This window comes from Zootoca vivipara, chromosome 1 (assembly GCF_965207765.1).
Source record: "Zootoca vivipara chromosome 1, rZooViv2.hap1.1, whole genome shotgun sequence".
Taxonomy (NCBI): domain Eukaryota; kingdom Metazoa; phylum Chordata; class Lepidosauria; order Squamata; family Lacertidae; genus Zootoca; species Zootoca vivipara.
Window position 1 is genome coordinate 18,246,880 of NC_142582.1, and position 16,906 is coordinate 18,263,785.

At 44.5% G+C, this 16,906-nt stretch overlaps 2 protein-coding genes across 8 annotated transcripts in view; one reads left to right on the plus strand and one right to left on the minus strand.

Annotated features, from left to right (window-relative positions):
* The window catches only part of SLC25A12 (solute carrier family 25 member 12), a 101,682-nt gene that overhangs the window by 46,003 nt on the left and 38,773 nt on the right, over positions 1-16,906 (minus strand). Inside the window, exons 1-2 of one of the 3 annotated variants that reach the window (XM_035135350.3) lie at positions 7,241-7,325; positions 4,579-4,632 (exon numbers count right to left, since the gene is read on the minus strand). In XM_035135350.3, coding sequence (XP_034991241.1) covers positions 4,579-4,632; positions 7,241-7,252 — 66 coding nt within the window. In that variant the 5' untranslated portion in view covers positions 7,253-7,325. Of the gene's footprint in view, positions 1-4,578; positions 4,633-5,122; positions 5,487-7,240; positions 7,326-16,906 lie in introns of those variants that run through there. The other 2 variants (XM_088657484.1, XM_088657527.1) reach the window with 2 other exon arrangements.
* The window catches only part of HAT1 (histone acetyltransferase 1), a 35,420-nt gene continuing 25,819 nt past the window's right edge, over positions 7,306-16,906 (plus strand). The window contains exons 1-3 of one of the 5 annotated variants that reach the window (XM_088657816.1): positions 7,306-7,791; positions 12,788-12,827; positions 14,478-14,683. Coding sequence is in view for 2 of the 5 variants with exons in the window: in XM_088657750.1 (XP_088513876.1) it covers positions 15,410-15,641 (232 nt within the window). In the remaining 3 variants the exon portion in view is untranslated. Of the gene's footprint in view, positions 7,792-12,787; positions 12,828-14,477; positions 14,684-15,227; positions 15,642-16,906 lie in introns of those variants that run through there. The other 4 variants (XM_088657857.1, XM_088657750.1, XM_088657879.1 and 1 more) reach the window with 4 other exon arrangements.

The following is a 16,906-nucleotide window of genomic DNA, read 5'->3' on the forward strand; positions in this document are numbered from 1 at the left end:
TCTGAGAAAAGGTCATAAGATTTAGAATGGTGTTGGAAACCATACAAATTGTTGGAGCCTGAGAAAATAATTAAGCCATTCGTGTGCAGCCTATCTGGTACAGATTTGCGTCAGCCAGCTTTTAATCATCTTATTAGCACACCATCTAAAAATCAATTGTTTTATAAGCTATAAGAGGTATTATTTGTTTATTTGGTGCTTTTTTATATATACTCGTTTGTATTCTGCTTTCAAAATTAATTTGTGTGTGTAATTGCTCCAAAGTAGCTAACAAGTCAAAAAACAAGACAAAGTTTAAATATAGCAAAATAATAATAATAATTTTAAATCTCTATAAAACTGTACAAATATAAGTTAGTAAAATTGACCATAACAATCCTTCTGAAGAGATGTTTTCAGAGTGCATTCACAAAGGGGGAAGAGGAGGCCTGCTGGCCTTGTAAATCTTCCTAAGAAACAAGATTCACAGTGTCGCTCAAATCCTTGCTAACGATGTGCCAATCAGAAACTTATAGTAGAAAATTATTTATCTAATGAAGGCTTACAGCCTGAAATATAGTTTTCATATATGAAATATGTTTTATATTATACATTCTGACAATTAAATAGCATTTTATATCTTAGATTGTCCTATATCACAACAACAAAAATAAGAAGATTCTTATGTGAACAAGACTCAAACCGGTTTCTGAAATTTGCTCCAAGTCAATGGGACTGACTTCTAACTAAAAGGGTTTGGGAGCCAAATCAAAATAGGAAAATTAACCGTAAAAAAAACCCCCAACAATAACTCTGCAACTATTTCAAATGTTAAAAATCAGCTTCCAGAAATCCTACCCCCCAAAATAAAATCAGGGAGGGCGAGTTTACATTTTTAACATTCGATTCCTCTCCTTTCTTTTCCTGAAACTATTTAGTATTTTAGGACTTTTGAAGTCACCAAACCAGGGCAGTCTCCAAAGTGACAACCTCCCCTGTTGTGCAGCTTCTACTGAAATGAATTGCAAGTTGCACTTTAGCAATGCATGGTGGGCATTTATTCATCTACGGTACTTATTTATAGATGTAACCGAAGTCAAGATTCCCATGCAGATGTAATATTAGGACACTTAACGGCACAAATGGTTGAGGCACCAAGAAAAGCATGGCTTATCTGAAAAAATAAAAGTTCTATCATGTTGTTATTATTTATTGTTTGTGAGTCGCTTTGGGATTCATTTGAATGAAAAACGACGTAAAAATAAAAGTAAATTTAAAAAATGACAGACCTGAGGGGAGGAAAAGACTCAGCAATGTGTGTATGCTGGATATGGAGGTACATAGGGTGGCAAGTCTCACAGGCAGCAACAGACTGGCAAGCCTCCTGACTCTTTAGGGCATAGGCAAACTGGGCCCTCCAGATGTTTTGGGACTACAGTTCCCATCATCCCTGACCACTGTTCCTGTTGGCTAGGTATGATGGGAGTTGTAGTCCCAAAAACATCTGGAGGGCCGAGTTTGCCTATGCCTGGCATAGGGTTACCATAGGTTGAAGACGCCAGGCACTTGCCACAACCCCAAGAAGGGAGAGGACTTGCCACAACCCCAAGAAGGGAGAGGACACCCAGAGTCACCAGTCTAAGGAGGAGGCACTTTTGATATCGCTTTAAAGCAGCCTTCCCCAAACTGGTGCTCTCCAGATGTTTTGGAATACTATTCCCATCAGCCCCAGTCAACATGCATGCTGGAGGTGATGGGAAGGCACCAGCTTGGGAAAGGTTGTTTGGAATTGTTATGGTGTGAGGGAAGACTGAACTCTCTAAACTGACTGCTTAAGTTCTCAAAAGTGTATTATTAGACTAAGGCAGGCATCCCCAAACTGCGGCCCTCCAGATGTTTTGGCCTACAACTCCCATGATCCCTAGCTAACAGGACCAGTGGTCGGGGAAGATGGGAATTGTAGTCCAAAACATCTGGAGGGCCGAAGTTTGGGGATGCCTGGACTAAGGGATCTAGACGTTGCCTTTGTCACAAGAAGGAAACAGCTATAAAGCACAGTGCAATAGGTGTGTGAGAGAGTGTAAGAGAGAGAGAAAAAAAATAAAGACAGGGTTTGTTTGAAAAATGATATTTTCCATTTGTTTTATCCTTATTCATATCAACTTTGTATTGTGCCTATATACAGCTTTTCATAACAATTCCTCAGTCCTGCCATTTACTTTAACATACATATTCCAAAGGCTTAACAAAACATAATATTTAATCATCACATGAAAAGTATCGATTTCCTTTCAAATGTTTCTGACCTCGCTTCAGGAATTCCAATCACAAAGGTATGGATTCCACTTCACTTCAACTTTTGATCCAACTCAACAGGTATTAGGCATAATAAATTGCACTTTATAAGACGCATCATGGATATACAGAGAAATTGACATAAATATCACATTCGAGGCAAAAAAGTGAGCACATGAGCTCTTGTTTGACTTGATTTGATATTTGTATTCTGCTTTTCCAGCAACAAATGTTGAGCTCAAAGCGACGTAATAATCACAATAGCATTGAAAACAAAACAAAACAAAACACTGCCATCACTATAATATCAAACACAATAGCATATAAATAAAGCAAACAGCAGCAACAAATTCATCAAAGTCTGCTCCTTTAAGCTCCCTGCTCCCCGTTTCAGATGTACTGTATATACAGTATATCTGCATCTGAGCATTATACTTCATGCTTCTGATGAACTGGACTGTTTCTGCCCTAATGAAACTTGTTACTCTTTAATGGGCCACAAAGTTCTTTGCTGATGTTGCTGTGGCAGACCAAGACGGCTACCCCTCTGGAAATGGTCACATGAACTGTGTTTCACTTAATGATCTTCACCTTCACTTGCCTCCATTTCCAAGGGTAGCCAAATTTAGGCAGGAATGCACACCCTTTAGGGATCACAGCATTGCATAATCAAAGGAGCAAGAGAGAACTGACCCGTGAAACCTGCTGTGGTTTCAGCACAAGGCGCTTTGTATTTTGACGCAATGGATCGAGTTGCAAGGAATTACAAACAAGGTTGCTCCCAACTGCGCTACTGAAAAATTCAAACCTACACATCACACCAAGTCATGAATAAGTCAATAAACACATACATAGGCACAATTAAAAGCATGGCCCAGCCAAAATGAAAACAAAAACAAAAAACAAATCCTAACTCCCCTTGATTTCAACAGAAGAGGTAAGCATGTGCACACTACAGTAATTAGGTCTAGAAGTGCATAACTTTAGCTGTATTAAAACACATTGTTAATGTTCCGATCTTTCAGAAATAAGGAACTAAATTAGTATCATTTGAAACTTTGGCAATGCAGAGTCATACATTTAAAGCACATGAATTCTCACAAAAAAAAAATCCCGGGAATTGGTGTTTACTCCTCTAAGAGCTACAATTCCTAGCACCCTTAGCAAACTACAGTTCCCAGGATTTTTTTAATGCATTGAATTTATGGTGCATACACAGCCTTATATTCTCGTTTTGACACCTACAGCCTCAAATGCAGATTTGCTCATCTGCAAATGGAAATAGAAGAGTTTTCACTTCAGCAGACAGAAGGGGGGAGGCAATTTTGGCTGGTCATCCTTCCCACCACCACTACCACCTTCTGGACCGCCCCCCCCTACTCTGGAGCAGATTTTGGAGGAGTACAGGGGGCTCAAGGAGAAAAAATCATCAAAAGCTGCCTCCTTTTCTTCCCCACACCCCAGTTCTGAAAGCAGGATCAATCCGAGTTCCACAAGAGATCTCCCCATTTAAGTCACTACATGTTATTTACTTTACACCAATACAGAACAGCGATGAAATAAATATCTACATATTTGGCAGTGCCATTAAGAATATGCTATGGGGTGCAGAGATAAAATGGGAAATATTGCATGTAAAAGGACATGCTGTCTTAAAAATGCTTTCCTATGCAGCTGTGGAACCCTCCTGAGTTAATAAAAATATAGACACCCCCCCCAAGAGCAATTTAAGCTGTGTAAATCTCAAGTAGGGAGAATGCCTATATTCCTCTGAAGCCTCTTAGATCTGGGGGTGGGGGGGTTGTTGTTTTCTGTTCAAAGCCGCATTCCCTCTGGGGGGTAATCTCTCTGGGCTGGTGCTGGGCAGGGCCAGAGCCAAAAGTGGGAGGGGGTCCCATTCTTTCTCCCCTCCCCTCTCCTAAACAGGCTGCTGAGGGAGACAGAACACTCTTCCCAGAGGACTGAACTGATCACCTGAGAAGCGTTTCTGAAATTTGGCCAAGAAATTAAGCTGAGGACCACTGACTCCCCACCACCACCAGATCTACAGAAACACCCTGTAGTCACTCCATCTGCCTAGTGTGTGAACAGGAAAGTCAGGCTGATGGCCTCATTGGCTGCTCCCAAGCGGTCCTAATCCCAATGCCACTGACGTGTCACTTCCAGGATCAAGCTGAGCATACCAAAGAATGAGAGAGCCCTTTGCAGAAATGCATGCACCATTTTCCAGCATACCAAGAAAGTATGGGAAATGACTAAAGCTAAAAATATAGGACTCTGACAACATCAAAAAGAGTCACTTACCTTCAAAAATATGTTGCGAAGCTCATTAGGATCTGCTCGCCGGGTTGTTTGAACCTAAAAAGCCAAGAAGGAAGGGGGAAGGTTAATGCTCCACTTGTCGGGTTACTCATCTACCAAAGAGGGAAACCTGAACTGCAATCTGTGCAGATAAAGAGTAATAAATATCAAGTCTCTTATCTAAACGATAAAGCGAGTGCCAGACATTCAGATACACGTTTATGTTGCTGAACAGTAAAACAATTGCAAGCCTCATGACAGCTGTCAAACTCAGGAGGAACTGCCAGGGAAAGAGAAACAGAGCCTACCAACTCAAGAAGAAAACTAAAACAAGAGATAATGAATCTAAGAAGATAAAACAGAAGTGTTTCAATCAGAAAACAAAAATAAAAATCCTTCAGTAGCACCTTAAAGACCAACTAAGTTTTTATTTTCGTGCATGCACACGAAAGCTCATACCAAAATAAAAACTTAGTTGGTCTTTAAGGTGCTACTGAAGGATTTTTATTTTTATTTTACTTCGACCCAGACCAACACGGCTACCTACCTGTAATTAGAAAACAGTTGTGCTCTTCCACCAAGAACTCACATTAAGCCACAAGAGTGGAGACATATTGTGCATGCCAGGAAGTGCAAGTAGCCCTCTGCAAATAAACTAACCTCTCCCACCCCCGGAACAAGATCCGGTAGCCATTGCAATTTAGCATGTGCAATAGAATATCATGTATTACTTTGCATGTGGTGTGTTCCTGGAGATGAATTACAACACTCTAAAAACCTACAAAGGACCTCTGATCCCCAGACTGAACTCTTATTTATCCCGATTAAAAGTCCCTTTCCTCATGTAACCCTCCTCCTTTTAACACTGCTTAACTGCTGTATGGCAATACTGCAAAGAGACAGTCCTTTCTAAGAAACTGGATAGGTGCTAGACAAGGAGAGGGCTCCACCTTGCCTTCCACACCTACAGGAAGATGGAATGCAAAGCATTTACTTGCCTATGCAGCCTTGTGTCCCAGGAAGTACCGGTATGAAATAACAAGCCCTATTTTACATGGGTGAAGGGAAAAGGCTTCCTTCCTTCCCTGCCTTCAAGGATATCACAGGCCTTACAAGGCCTCCGCTATCCTCAGGCCTAAATTGCTTAGCGAGGGCAAAGCCTTCTTTTTCTTTTTCAACACATACCTCAAGAGTTCATCTGCACACTCTGCAGTTAATCATTCCAAAGTAAGCACCACCCCAACATTGCATGGATGATTGAAGGCCTCCTTTATCCATAAACTAATAGCCCATGGCTGTGTACATATTCCAAGCTTAAAATGCAGGCTGGTTATTCTTTTTCTCAACTCAGAGCAAAACTGGTTTGGCAGCCAGCCAGGGGGGAATGCATCAAAATGCAATATTTCATAAGAAACAACCGGACAGGTGTGAATTGTGGCTACCATTGTGTGTACATTACTTCCCAAACCAGCGCTGGGGCAAGTGCCCTGGATGCAGTCCAAATAGAAGTGTACACACAGACTATTGAAGAATATTATGGGAACAGTATGGGCTGCAATACTAACCCCACTTACTTGGAGGTAAGGCCCACTGAAGCCTTAGGCCCAATTTGGATTACAGCCTAATTTAGCACTCCCTAGTGTGAACTCCATGCTGAGCTCCCAAAGAGAGAAAACAAGCGCAGATTCATTCCAACCGTTAGGGGGCAAATTATTGAGGGGATTTAAAGGGATGGGGGCACAAAAGCATCCCTAAAATGCCCTGCTTTGATCAGCTTTGCTAATGGGCTTGACCGAAGAGCATCGGGTCACGGAATCACAGAAACGCAGAGCTGGAAAGGGGACCCCTAAGGGTCCTCTAGCCCAACCCTGTGCAATGCAGGGATCTCACCTAAAATCCTACATGGCTTAGTCGAGATGGGGAGAAGGAGAACCTGGCTTTTGCTGGGGGAGACACTTTGTAGGACCATGGACCAGGCAAACAGGGGGACTATGACCCCCCCATCTTTCCCCTCATGGTTACCTACCCTGCCAAGCACCCCCACCCCACCCACTTTTTGACCAGTTCTGAGGTAACAAACATCCCACTGCGCCGTTACTCAGAAGCCCACTTCAGACGTGCGAACTGAGGGGGAAGATGAATCCACCAGTGGGAAGACTGAACCCAGATAGGGCGATGGGAAACCGGTTGTTAATCAGGATTTTTAGGACACCCTTGGCAATTAGATAGATAGATAGATAGATAGATAGATAGATAGATAGATAGATAGATAGATAGATAGATAGAGATAGAGATAGAGATAGAGATAGAGATAGATAGATCAAGGGTGGATCTATCTATCTATCTATCTATCTATCTATCTATCTATCTATCTATCTATCTATCTATCTATCTATCTATCTATCTATGCCCTCCTGGGGCACCCTCCCTTGTCGCAAGGGGCGCCTTTCAGCCGCCCTCACCCCGCCCTTGTCAACATTTGCGGGGACCCCTTTCCCCGCCCTTGCCGCCACCGTGGCCTCGAGGAGGAAGGGAACGGGCCCCACACATCCATCCGCCCGCGCGCGCCGCAACCCCTCTCCCCCGCGCAGCCGCCCGCGCAAACCGGCTGCTGCTGCTGCTGCCGCCGCGCTTATTTGTAGGAAGCCGAGAGGAGGAGAGTCACCTTGACCGCCATGCTGAGCTCGGGGAAGTGTGGATGGTGGTGGAAAAGGAGGAGGAGAGGAGGAGGAGTCTCCGGGAGAGACACCCCGCCCGGCGTACGGCGGCCTCAGCCGGGGCCTATGTTAATGAGGATCCCCGGCCGAGCTCGGGAGCTTGTCCCGCCGTGACCCCGTTGCCAGGGCCGCCGCCGCGGCCTACGCGGTTCTGGAAGGCGCGCCGGCGCGGAAGGATAAGTTCCGCGTTCTGACGAGCGCAGCCGCGCCATAGAAGAGCAAAGGCGGAGGGAGTTGGGCTGGCAGCGGCGGGGTGGGAGAGAGAGAGACAAGCCCCGAAATTATTTTTTTTCCTTTGCTTTTCTGCCTTTTCCCCACCGGGCTGCCAAGGGAAGCCTTTGCAGTAGTGGCTGCCGCGGGGAGCAATCTCCGTGCCGGTCCCTGTCGGAGGCAGGAGCCTAGGAATCGCAAGTTTCTCTAGGGACTTCCCATCCATAGGAGCCCATTCCTAGGGGCCAAGGAGTCTTCTGCCACTACCACCACCCCCCCAAAAAGATAGGTAGGTAGGTATATTTGAGAGGACCAGACCCCCCCCCCCAAGTTGATTGGCATTGCCATTCAAAGGGTGCGCAGTGCAGCGCATCAGGTGATTGATTATGCGGGACGAGGCTTACACCTGGGCTCCCCCCCCAAAAAAAACCACAAAACACCCCAACAATATTTTATTCCCTGTTCCCATCCTGTTTTTAATATTTGTCTTTTATTAAGGTGGTTTCAGTTAAAAAGAAATAAAGTGATGGCGGGGGAGAGAAGGAAAAGTGAGAGAAAAACAACAACATCCTATACCCTTTTAAAACGGGGCTCTTTTCTGGGGGGGTGTTATTGGGTTGTTGTTTTTATTCTGATTATATATGTTGTGATCTTTTCTGTGAACCACCCTGAGACCTCAGGGTATAGGGTGGTATATAAACAACAACAACAACAACAACAACAACAAAGATACATATGAAAACGAAAATATACCCCCCCCAAAGCAATATACGATATTCCCATATGTTCTTAGTTGGTCTCTAAGGTGCTACTGGAAGGAATTTTATTTTTATTTTTTAAATTGGTATAGTGTTATTGTCCTAGTGTATATGTAAATGCTAATAGCCTACTACGTTTTGTATAAACTCATTCCAAATGTTATCATGTTTATCATCCCAAATGTTATCATATCATGTTCTCATCCTAGGGTGGCTATTGGGAGACCAGAGTGAGGGGCTGGATGAAGAATTGGGACTTCTCCTGTGTATATGTGTATAACTCTCCATAATGCCAACAAGCACAAGTCCAAAAGCCCACAAAGGAGCCAGGGACAAACGTGCAGTCTGTGCCATTAGTTTGGCTATACCGTAGGTGTGGCTGGATGTTTTTAGTCTGGACTGAAATCAGGGTGGCTGGTGGTGTTTCCACACGCCCCTCCCCACAAAAAGTGGGGTAGGGCATTTTTGCTCACCCTTCCAAGCTGCCACTACATTTTCCCTTGGAAAATAAGTCCCACCTCACGAAATTTCTTTATAATAGAATTGTAGAGTTGAAATGGATCCCAAGTGTCATCAAATCCAACCCCCTGCAATGCAAGAATCTCAGCTAAAGCATCCATGACAGATGGCCATCCAATCTTTGCTTAAAAACCTCCAAAGAAAGAGGGAGGGAGGATATCTTGCGCTTTGTCAAATGAGCCCAAAGCTGGATATATATGCATACACACACACACACACATCCAACACACACGGCCTTTGAGACAATGGGCTATTGCTTGTTCATTGAGACCTCCGGGTATAGGATGGTATATAAATTCAATAAATAATAATTATTATTTAACTCAGAAATAAGTAAGAATTCCCCATTCTCCAACCAGATATGGACACAGGGATATAGGTGAAACACATTGAGAAATGTGTCTATTGTACAGCTATCATCCCTTCTTGTTCTTATTTGTTTTTGCAGCTATTATTGATCCTAGCTATTAGTGTATAAATACGGATGACCCAGATCTAGGACATTGGTCAAACCATTGTATCAGGCGAAGGACACATCCTCTTTTAACCCTCTGTCCCCTCGGCCTTTCTTGACTATGAAATGGTCTGAGGAGTGCAATTCTTCTGGGACAGTGGAGAAAAAGCCCCCAAAGGCTTATGTGGGACTGGGAGGTGAGTGGGGCAGATAATCTGTTGAGGATGGCACAGGGTTCATTGGATTCGTTGGATCACTGTTTAAACGATCTTAAACTGTGCTGGAAAGTGAAAGTATTAGAAGGCCACGATTTAAAGCTTCATCTGAATTGCTTCAACAAAGAATAATGACAGTTCAAATAACTCCAGCCTGCCCCTGAGTCTCTTTCCTCCATTTGATACAAAAAGATCGAATGGGACAAATTTAGCTCAAAGTCCAGATCCAGGGTATTCACATAGAATGAGGGTGGATGAGCATTTTCTGCCTCATCCCTGATCAAAGTGTTCACAATGGTGACTTAAAACACAAGAAGGTAAATTCTCCCTAACAGTGGTCTTGCACTAGATGCAGTGTAAGCAGTAATATATACATGTTCTAAGATTTCTAACAAGTTTGCTAACTTCTAACAGGAGGGACATCTTCAGTCCTCACCTGCAGTGGCTAGCCAAATTATCTCCATGGTAAATCAGCAGTACTACACAGCAGAAAGCATATTCTGATCCCTTGGCTCATGAGAGCTACTAGCCACTTTCATTTAGTGCAGTCCCTACAATGCCACTGCTGTTTCTTGGCACAATGCAATGCCACCATATGCATGTTTATTCATGCTTAAGATGAATAAACATAATAGCCTTGATGGGTCAGATCAACACTGGCTTATATAGTTCAGTTTTTGGTTCCCTCTGGAAAGCTTACAATGGGGACTTTGAATTATGGCCCACTTCATTTAATGGGGCTTCCACTCAACAAAGTGTATATTGGATTGCAGCCAGCCCTAAAAGCACTTATTGAAGGAAAATGGCATTGAGCTCACTGCAAAACTCATTCACTTCAATTGAGCTTTTTTCCAAGTTGTCCAAGCTAAGAGGGGTCAGAGCCATAGCTGCCAAGTTATCCCTTTTTTAAAGGGATTTTCCCTTATGCTGAATAGGCTTCCTCGCGAGAAAAGGGAAAACTTGGCAGCTATGGTCAGAGCTCAGTGGCAGAACATGTGTTTTGCATGCAGGTCAAAGGACCGTGGGTAGTAGCCTGCCCCCTATACTGTAGTTGGGATATTTTGGGTTATCATGTCTAACCTGCTCAGTGCAGGATCTGCAACTTAGGGTGCAACTTGGAACATAGGAAGGTGCCTTAAATGTGGAGTCAGACCAATAATCCATCTAGATCAATATTGTCTACACTGACTGGCAGCTTCCCGTTGTACCTGAAGATGCTGGGGCTTGAAAATGGGACCTTGAAAATGCAATGCAGATGGGCCACTGAGCAATGGCCCTTCTCCGCAGCATTTCTAACAGATGGTTGCCTATATTCTGCTTAAATACCTCCAGTGAAGGAGAGTCCAACACCCCCTGAGGCAGTCTGCTCTACCTTGCAGAGCCATGGACAGACAGATAGATAATGGACCAATAGTATGAGTCGTAAGGTAGCTCCTTTAGTCATATGTTTGGGATCCCAGCCACCCAAATTGCTTAAGCAGTTTGTGAATCATAGTCTAATATTTCCTACAAACACCTTGGTTTCTTCAATTACATATTCTCCGGTTACTAAGTCTTTCGTGTGTGTCTGGCAAAAGCTCAAGTTCTCTGCAGTAGAAAAGCCCCTTTGTTATCACAGCTCATTAATTTTGCTAGATCACTGGGTAGGGTAAGTAGGTGATGAATGGAAACTTCTGAACAGTAAAAAACTAGAGCAGCCATCCTTTGCGACTTCCTGATCTTCAGTCTCTGGTGACCTAACAGGGGGGGGGGAGAGATTGCTTTCAATGTTATTTTTATTTGCTGGCTGTATGTAAGGATAACTTCACTCAAAGTTGAGCTGATAAATTAGGAAATTTGAGAGAAGTACAATATCAGTCCATAGATATAGTAGGAATTCTTTTCAGTAGAGTGCTGGTGCTGGGAGGAAATGCTGGCATCCCCTCCTGCTTTACCCACACAGCTGCAAAATGCTGTAGGATTCCAGCTAACTCTCCATCCAGTTGCAGCACACCCACAGAAGCAGGTCAATGGCTGGATATGTGGCTAAATATCTACAGTGGTACCTTGGTTCTCAAACTTAGTCCGTTCCAAAACCAAGGTGTGCTTTCCCATAGAAAGTAATGCAAAACAGATTAATCTGTTCCAGACTTTTAAAAACAACCCCTAAAACAGCAATTTAACATGTATTTTACTACCGTATCTAACAAGACCATTGATCCATAAAATGAAAGCAATAATCAATGTATTGTACTATAAATTAAATAAGACAGTATTGTAGATGATAAAAAAACTTTAAAAAATTCTTACCTGCACTGATAATAGTCATTGTTTGGGTGGGGTGGGGGGCTTTTTATCCATTTCCATGGTCACACAATCAGTAGCTGAACTGGGTTCCACAGTCACAAAAACAAATTAACCGAAAAGGCCTCAAAAACAAAAACGCAAAATAAATAGCAAAAACAAAAGCGCCAAACAATCCGTTCTGGAAGTCCGTTTCTCTTCCAAAATGTTCGAAAAACAAGCTTCTGATTGGTGCAGGTGCCCAGGAAACAATAGCCGACAGCCACATCGGATGTTTGGCTTCCAAAAAACGGTTGAAAACCGGAACACTTATTTCCAGGTTTTCGCTGTTTGGGAACCATGCCATTTGAGAACCAAGGCACCACAGTCTTACATTGTGCACACTTAGAACAGTGCAAGGGGGCACTATGGTTAAAGGCACATTGCACAAAGTGTGTGGCCTCTGAAAAAATATTGGAAGAGCCGATTGCTGGTACTTCTCTTATTTAGAACCTGCCTCAAGACTACACTCACAGAGGGCCCAACAGGATCCTGATCTTTAATTCTTCCAGCTGGGGAATCAGGGGTGCCAACTTGAATAAAATATTGGGTGGGGCATGTAAGTCCCACCCCGCATAATTGATCACAAAACGTGGCACATACATGCCATTTGAATGGCACTGCCCATAAAGTTTGGGGGGCACCCTGCCCCCTCAAATATTTTATTGGGGAGGCTGAAGGGACATTGGCCCTTAGGAGTTGGTCCCTATGTGTGGAATGTACCCCAGACAAGTTCACAAAAGAAGGGAGAATCTTCTCTTTCAAGTATTATTATTATTATTATTATTATTATTATTATTATTATTATTATTATTTATACCGCCCTTCTTCCATACATCTCAGGGTGGTTCACAACATTAAAACACAAGATAAAAAAACCACAAAATATATAAGAACAAAAACAAACCAATAACCCACCCCCCTCCTCCATGCCTCCGCCCTGTTGCGTTAAACAACACAAAGTGAATTGCTTAACTCTGGATTGGCTAACTAAACCTTCCTTCCTCTCTCCCTCAGCAAACGGTAGCAGTGTCTCCTCCACACAAGGGAAACAAAGGTACACGAATGCTCTGTGTAGAAAGATCTCACCCGAATGCCGCCCAGATCTCCTTTGGGAGGATAGGTGGGCTATAATATAGATTGAGTAAATGAATAAAAAATAAGGCCCACTGCTGCTATTTCTGGTGGAACACTCACGGTTCCTTTTGGAATGCAGGATCACAACCTGGCTATGCGGAACTGAAGTAGCAGTCACCTGTTGCTGTGATGAACCAGGAAGTCAGGCATAGAGGAGGGTATGAATGCTGGGGTTGCGTGTGTAGATAGGATGGCAGAGGACTAGGTGGTGCAAAATACAACCTGGGTAATGTGAGAGCCAAGTGAGTGGCCTCACATTGTAGGTTAGGGAGGGCTAGTCAACATGATGCACTCCAGATGTTGTGTATTACAACTCCCATCGCTCCTCTGCACTAGCCATGCTGATTGAGGCTAAACTAATCAAACACCACCTGGAGGTACCCCTGATGTAGGCACAGCCTTTTCTAGTGGGCTGCCACATTCAACAGGGGTGCCAACTTGAATAAAATATTGTGGGGGCACAGTTAAGCCCTGCCCCACATAATCAATCACATGATGCAGTGCACACTCACCATTTGAATGGGAATGCCCATGAACTTTGTGTGGGCCCGGCCCCCTCAAATATTTTGTTGTGGGTGCCGTAGCCCCCACAGCCCCTAGGAGTTGGCGGCACCTATGACATCCAGAGCCTAAGCCTGTGTCTACCTGCCTGCCTATGAAAATTGTCCCATCCCACAGGTCTAGTCTTGGACTCTTCAGACAGTCTGGGTGTGGCTGGGTCTTGGGTTTTGTGTGGCATCTGGGGCAAGGCAAATGCCCCATGGTTTTTATTTTATTTTTGTTGCCAACTGGGTAGCAAGCTGGGTGATGTTTAGGATTGTCCTGAATGCACAATTAACATCACATTCTAGATTTTAGCCACACTTAGGGGAGATTTTATACACTAACAAAATTTAAATAATAAAAACATTAGCTATTAAAAAAACCCACTTGGAAACTGTGTGTTTCTTGATTTACACCATTATCGTCCCCAGCTAATTTTTCGCTTTGAAGAGCTATGCATTCCATGTTAACAGTTTTGTTACTGAAATATTCAGCATTCATTATTTTCCTCATTTGTTACTTGTTATTTAATTCTGTTACCTGTGATTGGGATATTATCCTGTAGTATCAAATGTGTTATTACACTAGATTGGTAGTAATGAATGGAGCTGATGTTTAAAATAGCTTTGACTGTTTAGCATACACATTAAACACTAACTTGGGCTTTATCAAACTGCTTCCAGGCATGTGATTTAACTCTTTAAAGAGCCAAAGTACTGTAGCTACCTCAGGCATCCTGGCCAGGCCTGCGTCCAGGGAATAGCCCAGCTGATGGATGATTTGGACTGGAGCCACAGTGTAGAAATAAAGGATGAGATTGCCCCTATTACTATGCCTGGGGTGGGGTCTCCTACGTGGTGCGCCGAGCCCCCACTCGCACTGCTCCTATGAGGAGACCTGTTTGATTGGGATATTTCCTGTTTGTGGGTGATGGGGTTTGTTTGTGTATATATACCTGTGGTCAGTGCTGTTTTTCTAGGAAAAGATGTGCCAGAAATCATGACGAACACCTCCCTTGTTCTCTTAGAATGGCAATGGTGGTGCCCACCTGAGAGGTGACGGAACAGAGTATATGCGAGTTCTGGCTGAAGAAAACCCCTGCCTGTGGTGATGTTTTGCAGGGTGCTGTCTCCCTCTGTGCCCTTTACAGTATTTCCATTTTGTTTCCATCAGCCCAAAGGAAAGGCTGCAGGCTGCCTTTTCCCACAACCAGCTGCTGAAGGCACATTTATGGTATTTTTATTTATTTATTTATTTATTTATTTATTTATTTATTTATTTATTTATTTATTACAATTAAAACAACTCTTTTGCACAGACATGCATTCGCACAATAGAGTATATTAAGAATTAAAAAAGTTTCTCTTGCAGGTTCTGGTCCATTGTCTCCTATGACAGACGGATGCCAACGGATTCATTCTTATGTGCACACACGCATTTTGTTGTTGCTGAACATTGGTTTGCAGATACATTTGATAAATTCGGTTTCAATGCGAACTAAAACGAATTTCTCCCATCCCAACGGGTATAGCCCGGCGTACATCCCGAGAGGGCGGAGCGTTAGAAGGGAGATGGGCGGAGCTATGCAAATAAGCCCTTGGGAATGGAGTTCTGCGCGAAGGTCAGCGTCAGACCATGGAGGAAGGGCGCTTCTCAGAACGCCGCGCATGCGCTGGCGCTCCTAACGTTTTGCCCGCGTCTCTCCTCTCTAGCCTGGAGCCTAGAGAGAACGGAAGTGCGCGCGTTTCCAGCGTGTGGGCGTGCGTGCGTTTCCGGCGTGTGGGCGCGCGGCTTGATTTGCTCAGTTGGGCTGACTCGGAGGGCTTCACTTGGCGCCCGAGGCCGCCGCTGCCGCCGCCGCTTCGGAAATGGCGGGTAAGCGGGTCATGGCGGGAGAGAATGAGAGGCTGGCCGGCTGCTTGGGTTAGGCCTCCCTGAGGCCGGGGAGGCCGGCAAGGCATGAGCTGGAAGTGCCCCCCCGTCCCGTCCCAGTGGCCCCGGGAAGCTGCGGTCTCTGCTGCGCGGGAAAACGGCTGCCGGTTACCCGGGTGGGCTGGTTTCTTCCTCTCTGACTGGGAAAAACGTCTCCGCCTTTGGGCTGCCTCCGAACCCGGCCCTGAAATTCGTGGCCGCCTCGAAGTTCACTCGGACCCGTTGCCATTAGAGGGCGGGCAACTTATAGGACCTCGGGGTAGGTGGGGGGGGGAGGAACTGCCATGGGGTGCGACGTGGGCTGGGGGGCAGAGCAGCCCCCCATCCCCACCCTGTCAGGCACTGACGGCCTGTCAGGAAAGTAAAGGACGAAGCATAGGCACTGCGGTTCGCTTGGGTTTCGACAGGTGGGTCTGGACCCGTTCCTAAAACGGGCCCCCTGCCGCTGTGCCAGAATTAAGCGCCACTTCCTCCCCCTTGGGAAAAAATAAAATGCTTGAAGGGCGGAGATGCTCAGCCCCATGCCTTGCTATGAGATTGCTTCTGTTCTGAAGTGCCGCCCGACCCCTTACTTGTGATGCTTGCAGTTTTATTCTAACTTTGGGTACATCTGTCTTTTTTCCGTTCTGAATCGGCAAGGTTTTTGTACCCATGCTGATTTAAAGACCAAGGCTTTCTATGTACTGCTTGATATTTGGAGCCTTAGGGTAGAATCATAGAATGGTAGAGTTGGAAAAGGTCCACGAGTTCAACCCCCTGTAATGCCCACCATGGACTTGAACCCACCACCCTAAGATTAAGAGTCTCATGCTTTACTGACTGAGCTATCCCAGAGGTAGGCATTAATGGCAAGTTGCATTGGCCAATAATTGAACCTAGGCCTCCTGCATGGCAGGCAAGAATTCTACCATGGAACCACCAGTGTCCTTGGTGTGCCATTTTATCTGTGACTAGCTCAAAAATATTATTATTGTGTTAAGTGCATAGGTTAATATGCAACTAAATCAGGCATCCCCAAACTTCGGCCCTCCAGATGTTTTGGACTACAATTCCCATCTTCCCCAACCACTGGTCTTGTTAGCTAGGGATCATGGGAGTTGTAGGCCAAAACATCTGGAGGGCCGCAGTTTGGGGATCCCTGAACTAAATCATACTCTGAATAGGTCAGTTAAGTTGGTGGACTTAGGTTAGTTAAGTCCACTTATCTAGCTAACCAATCTGGGGCATGCATGCAGTCATGAAGGTCCTGGACTTGGTTTGTTCCCCAGGCCTGGCTATGGCATATTAGATTCCTATACTGTTCTGGCTTCTCTCTAGCTCATTAGGCTAGTGTCAAAACCACATCAAGGCATGGGTGGAGGTTGGGAAGAAATGTGTGTACTGCAATATGTAATTGCAGTTGTATTGGAATGGTGCTCTGATATGTTGGACATGGTACATTTGTTGAAATGTTTGGCTGCTATTGCGCTAAACAATGTTAGCTTTTGATCTGCTGCTGTATCGAAAGCACTTAACACACCCTTG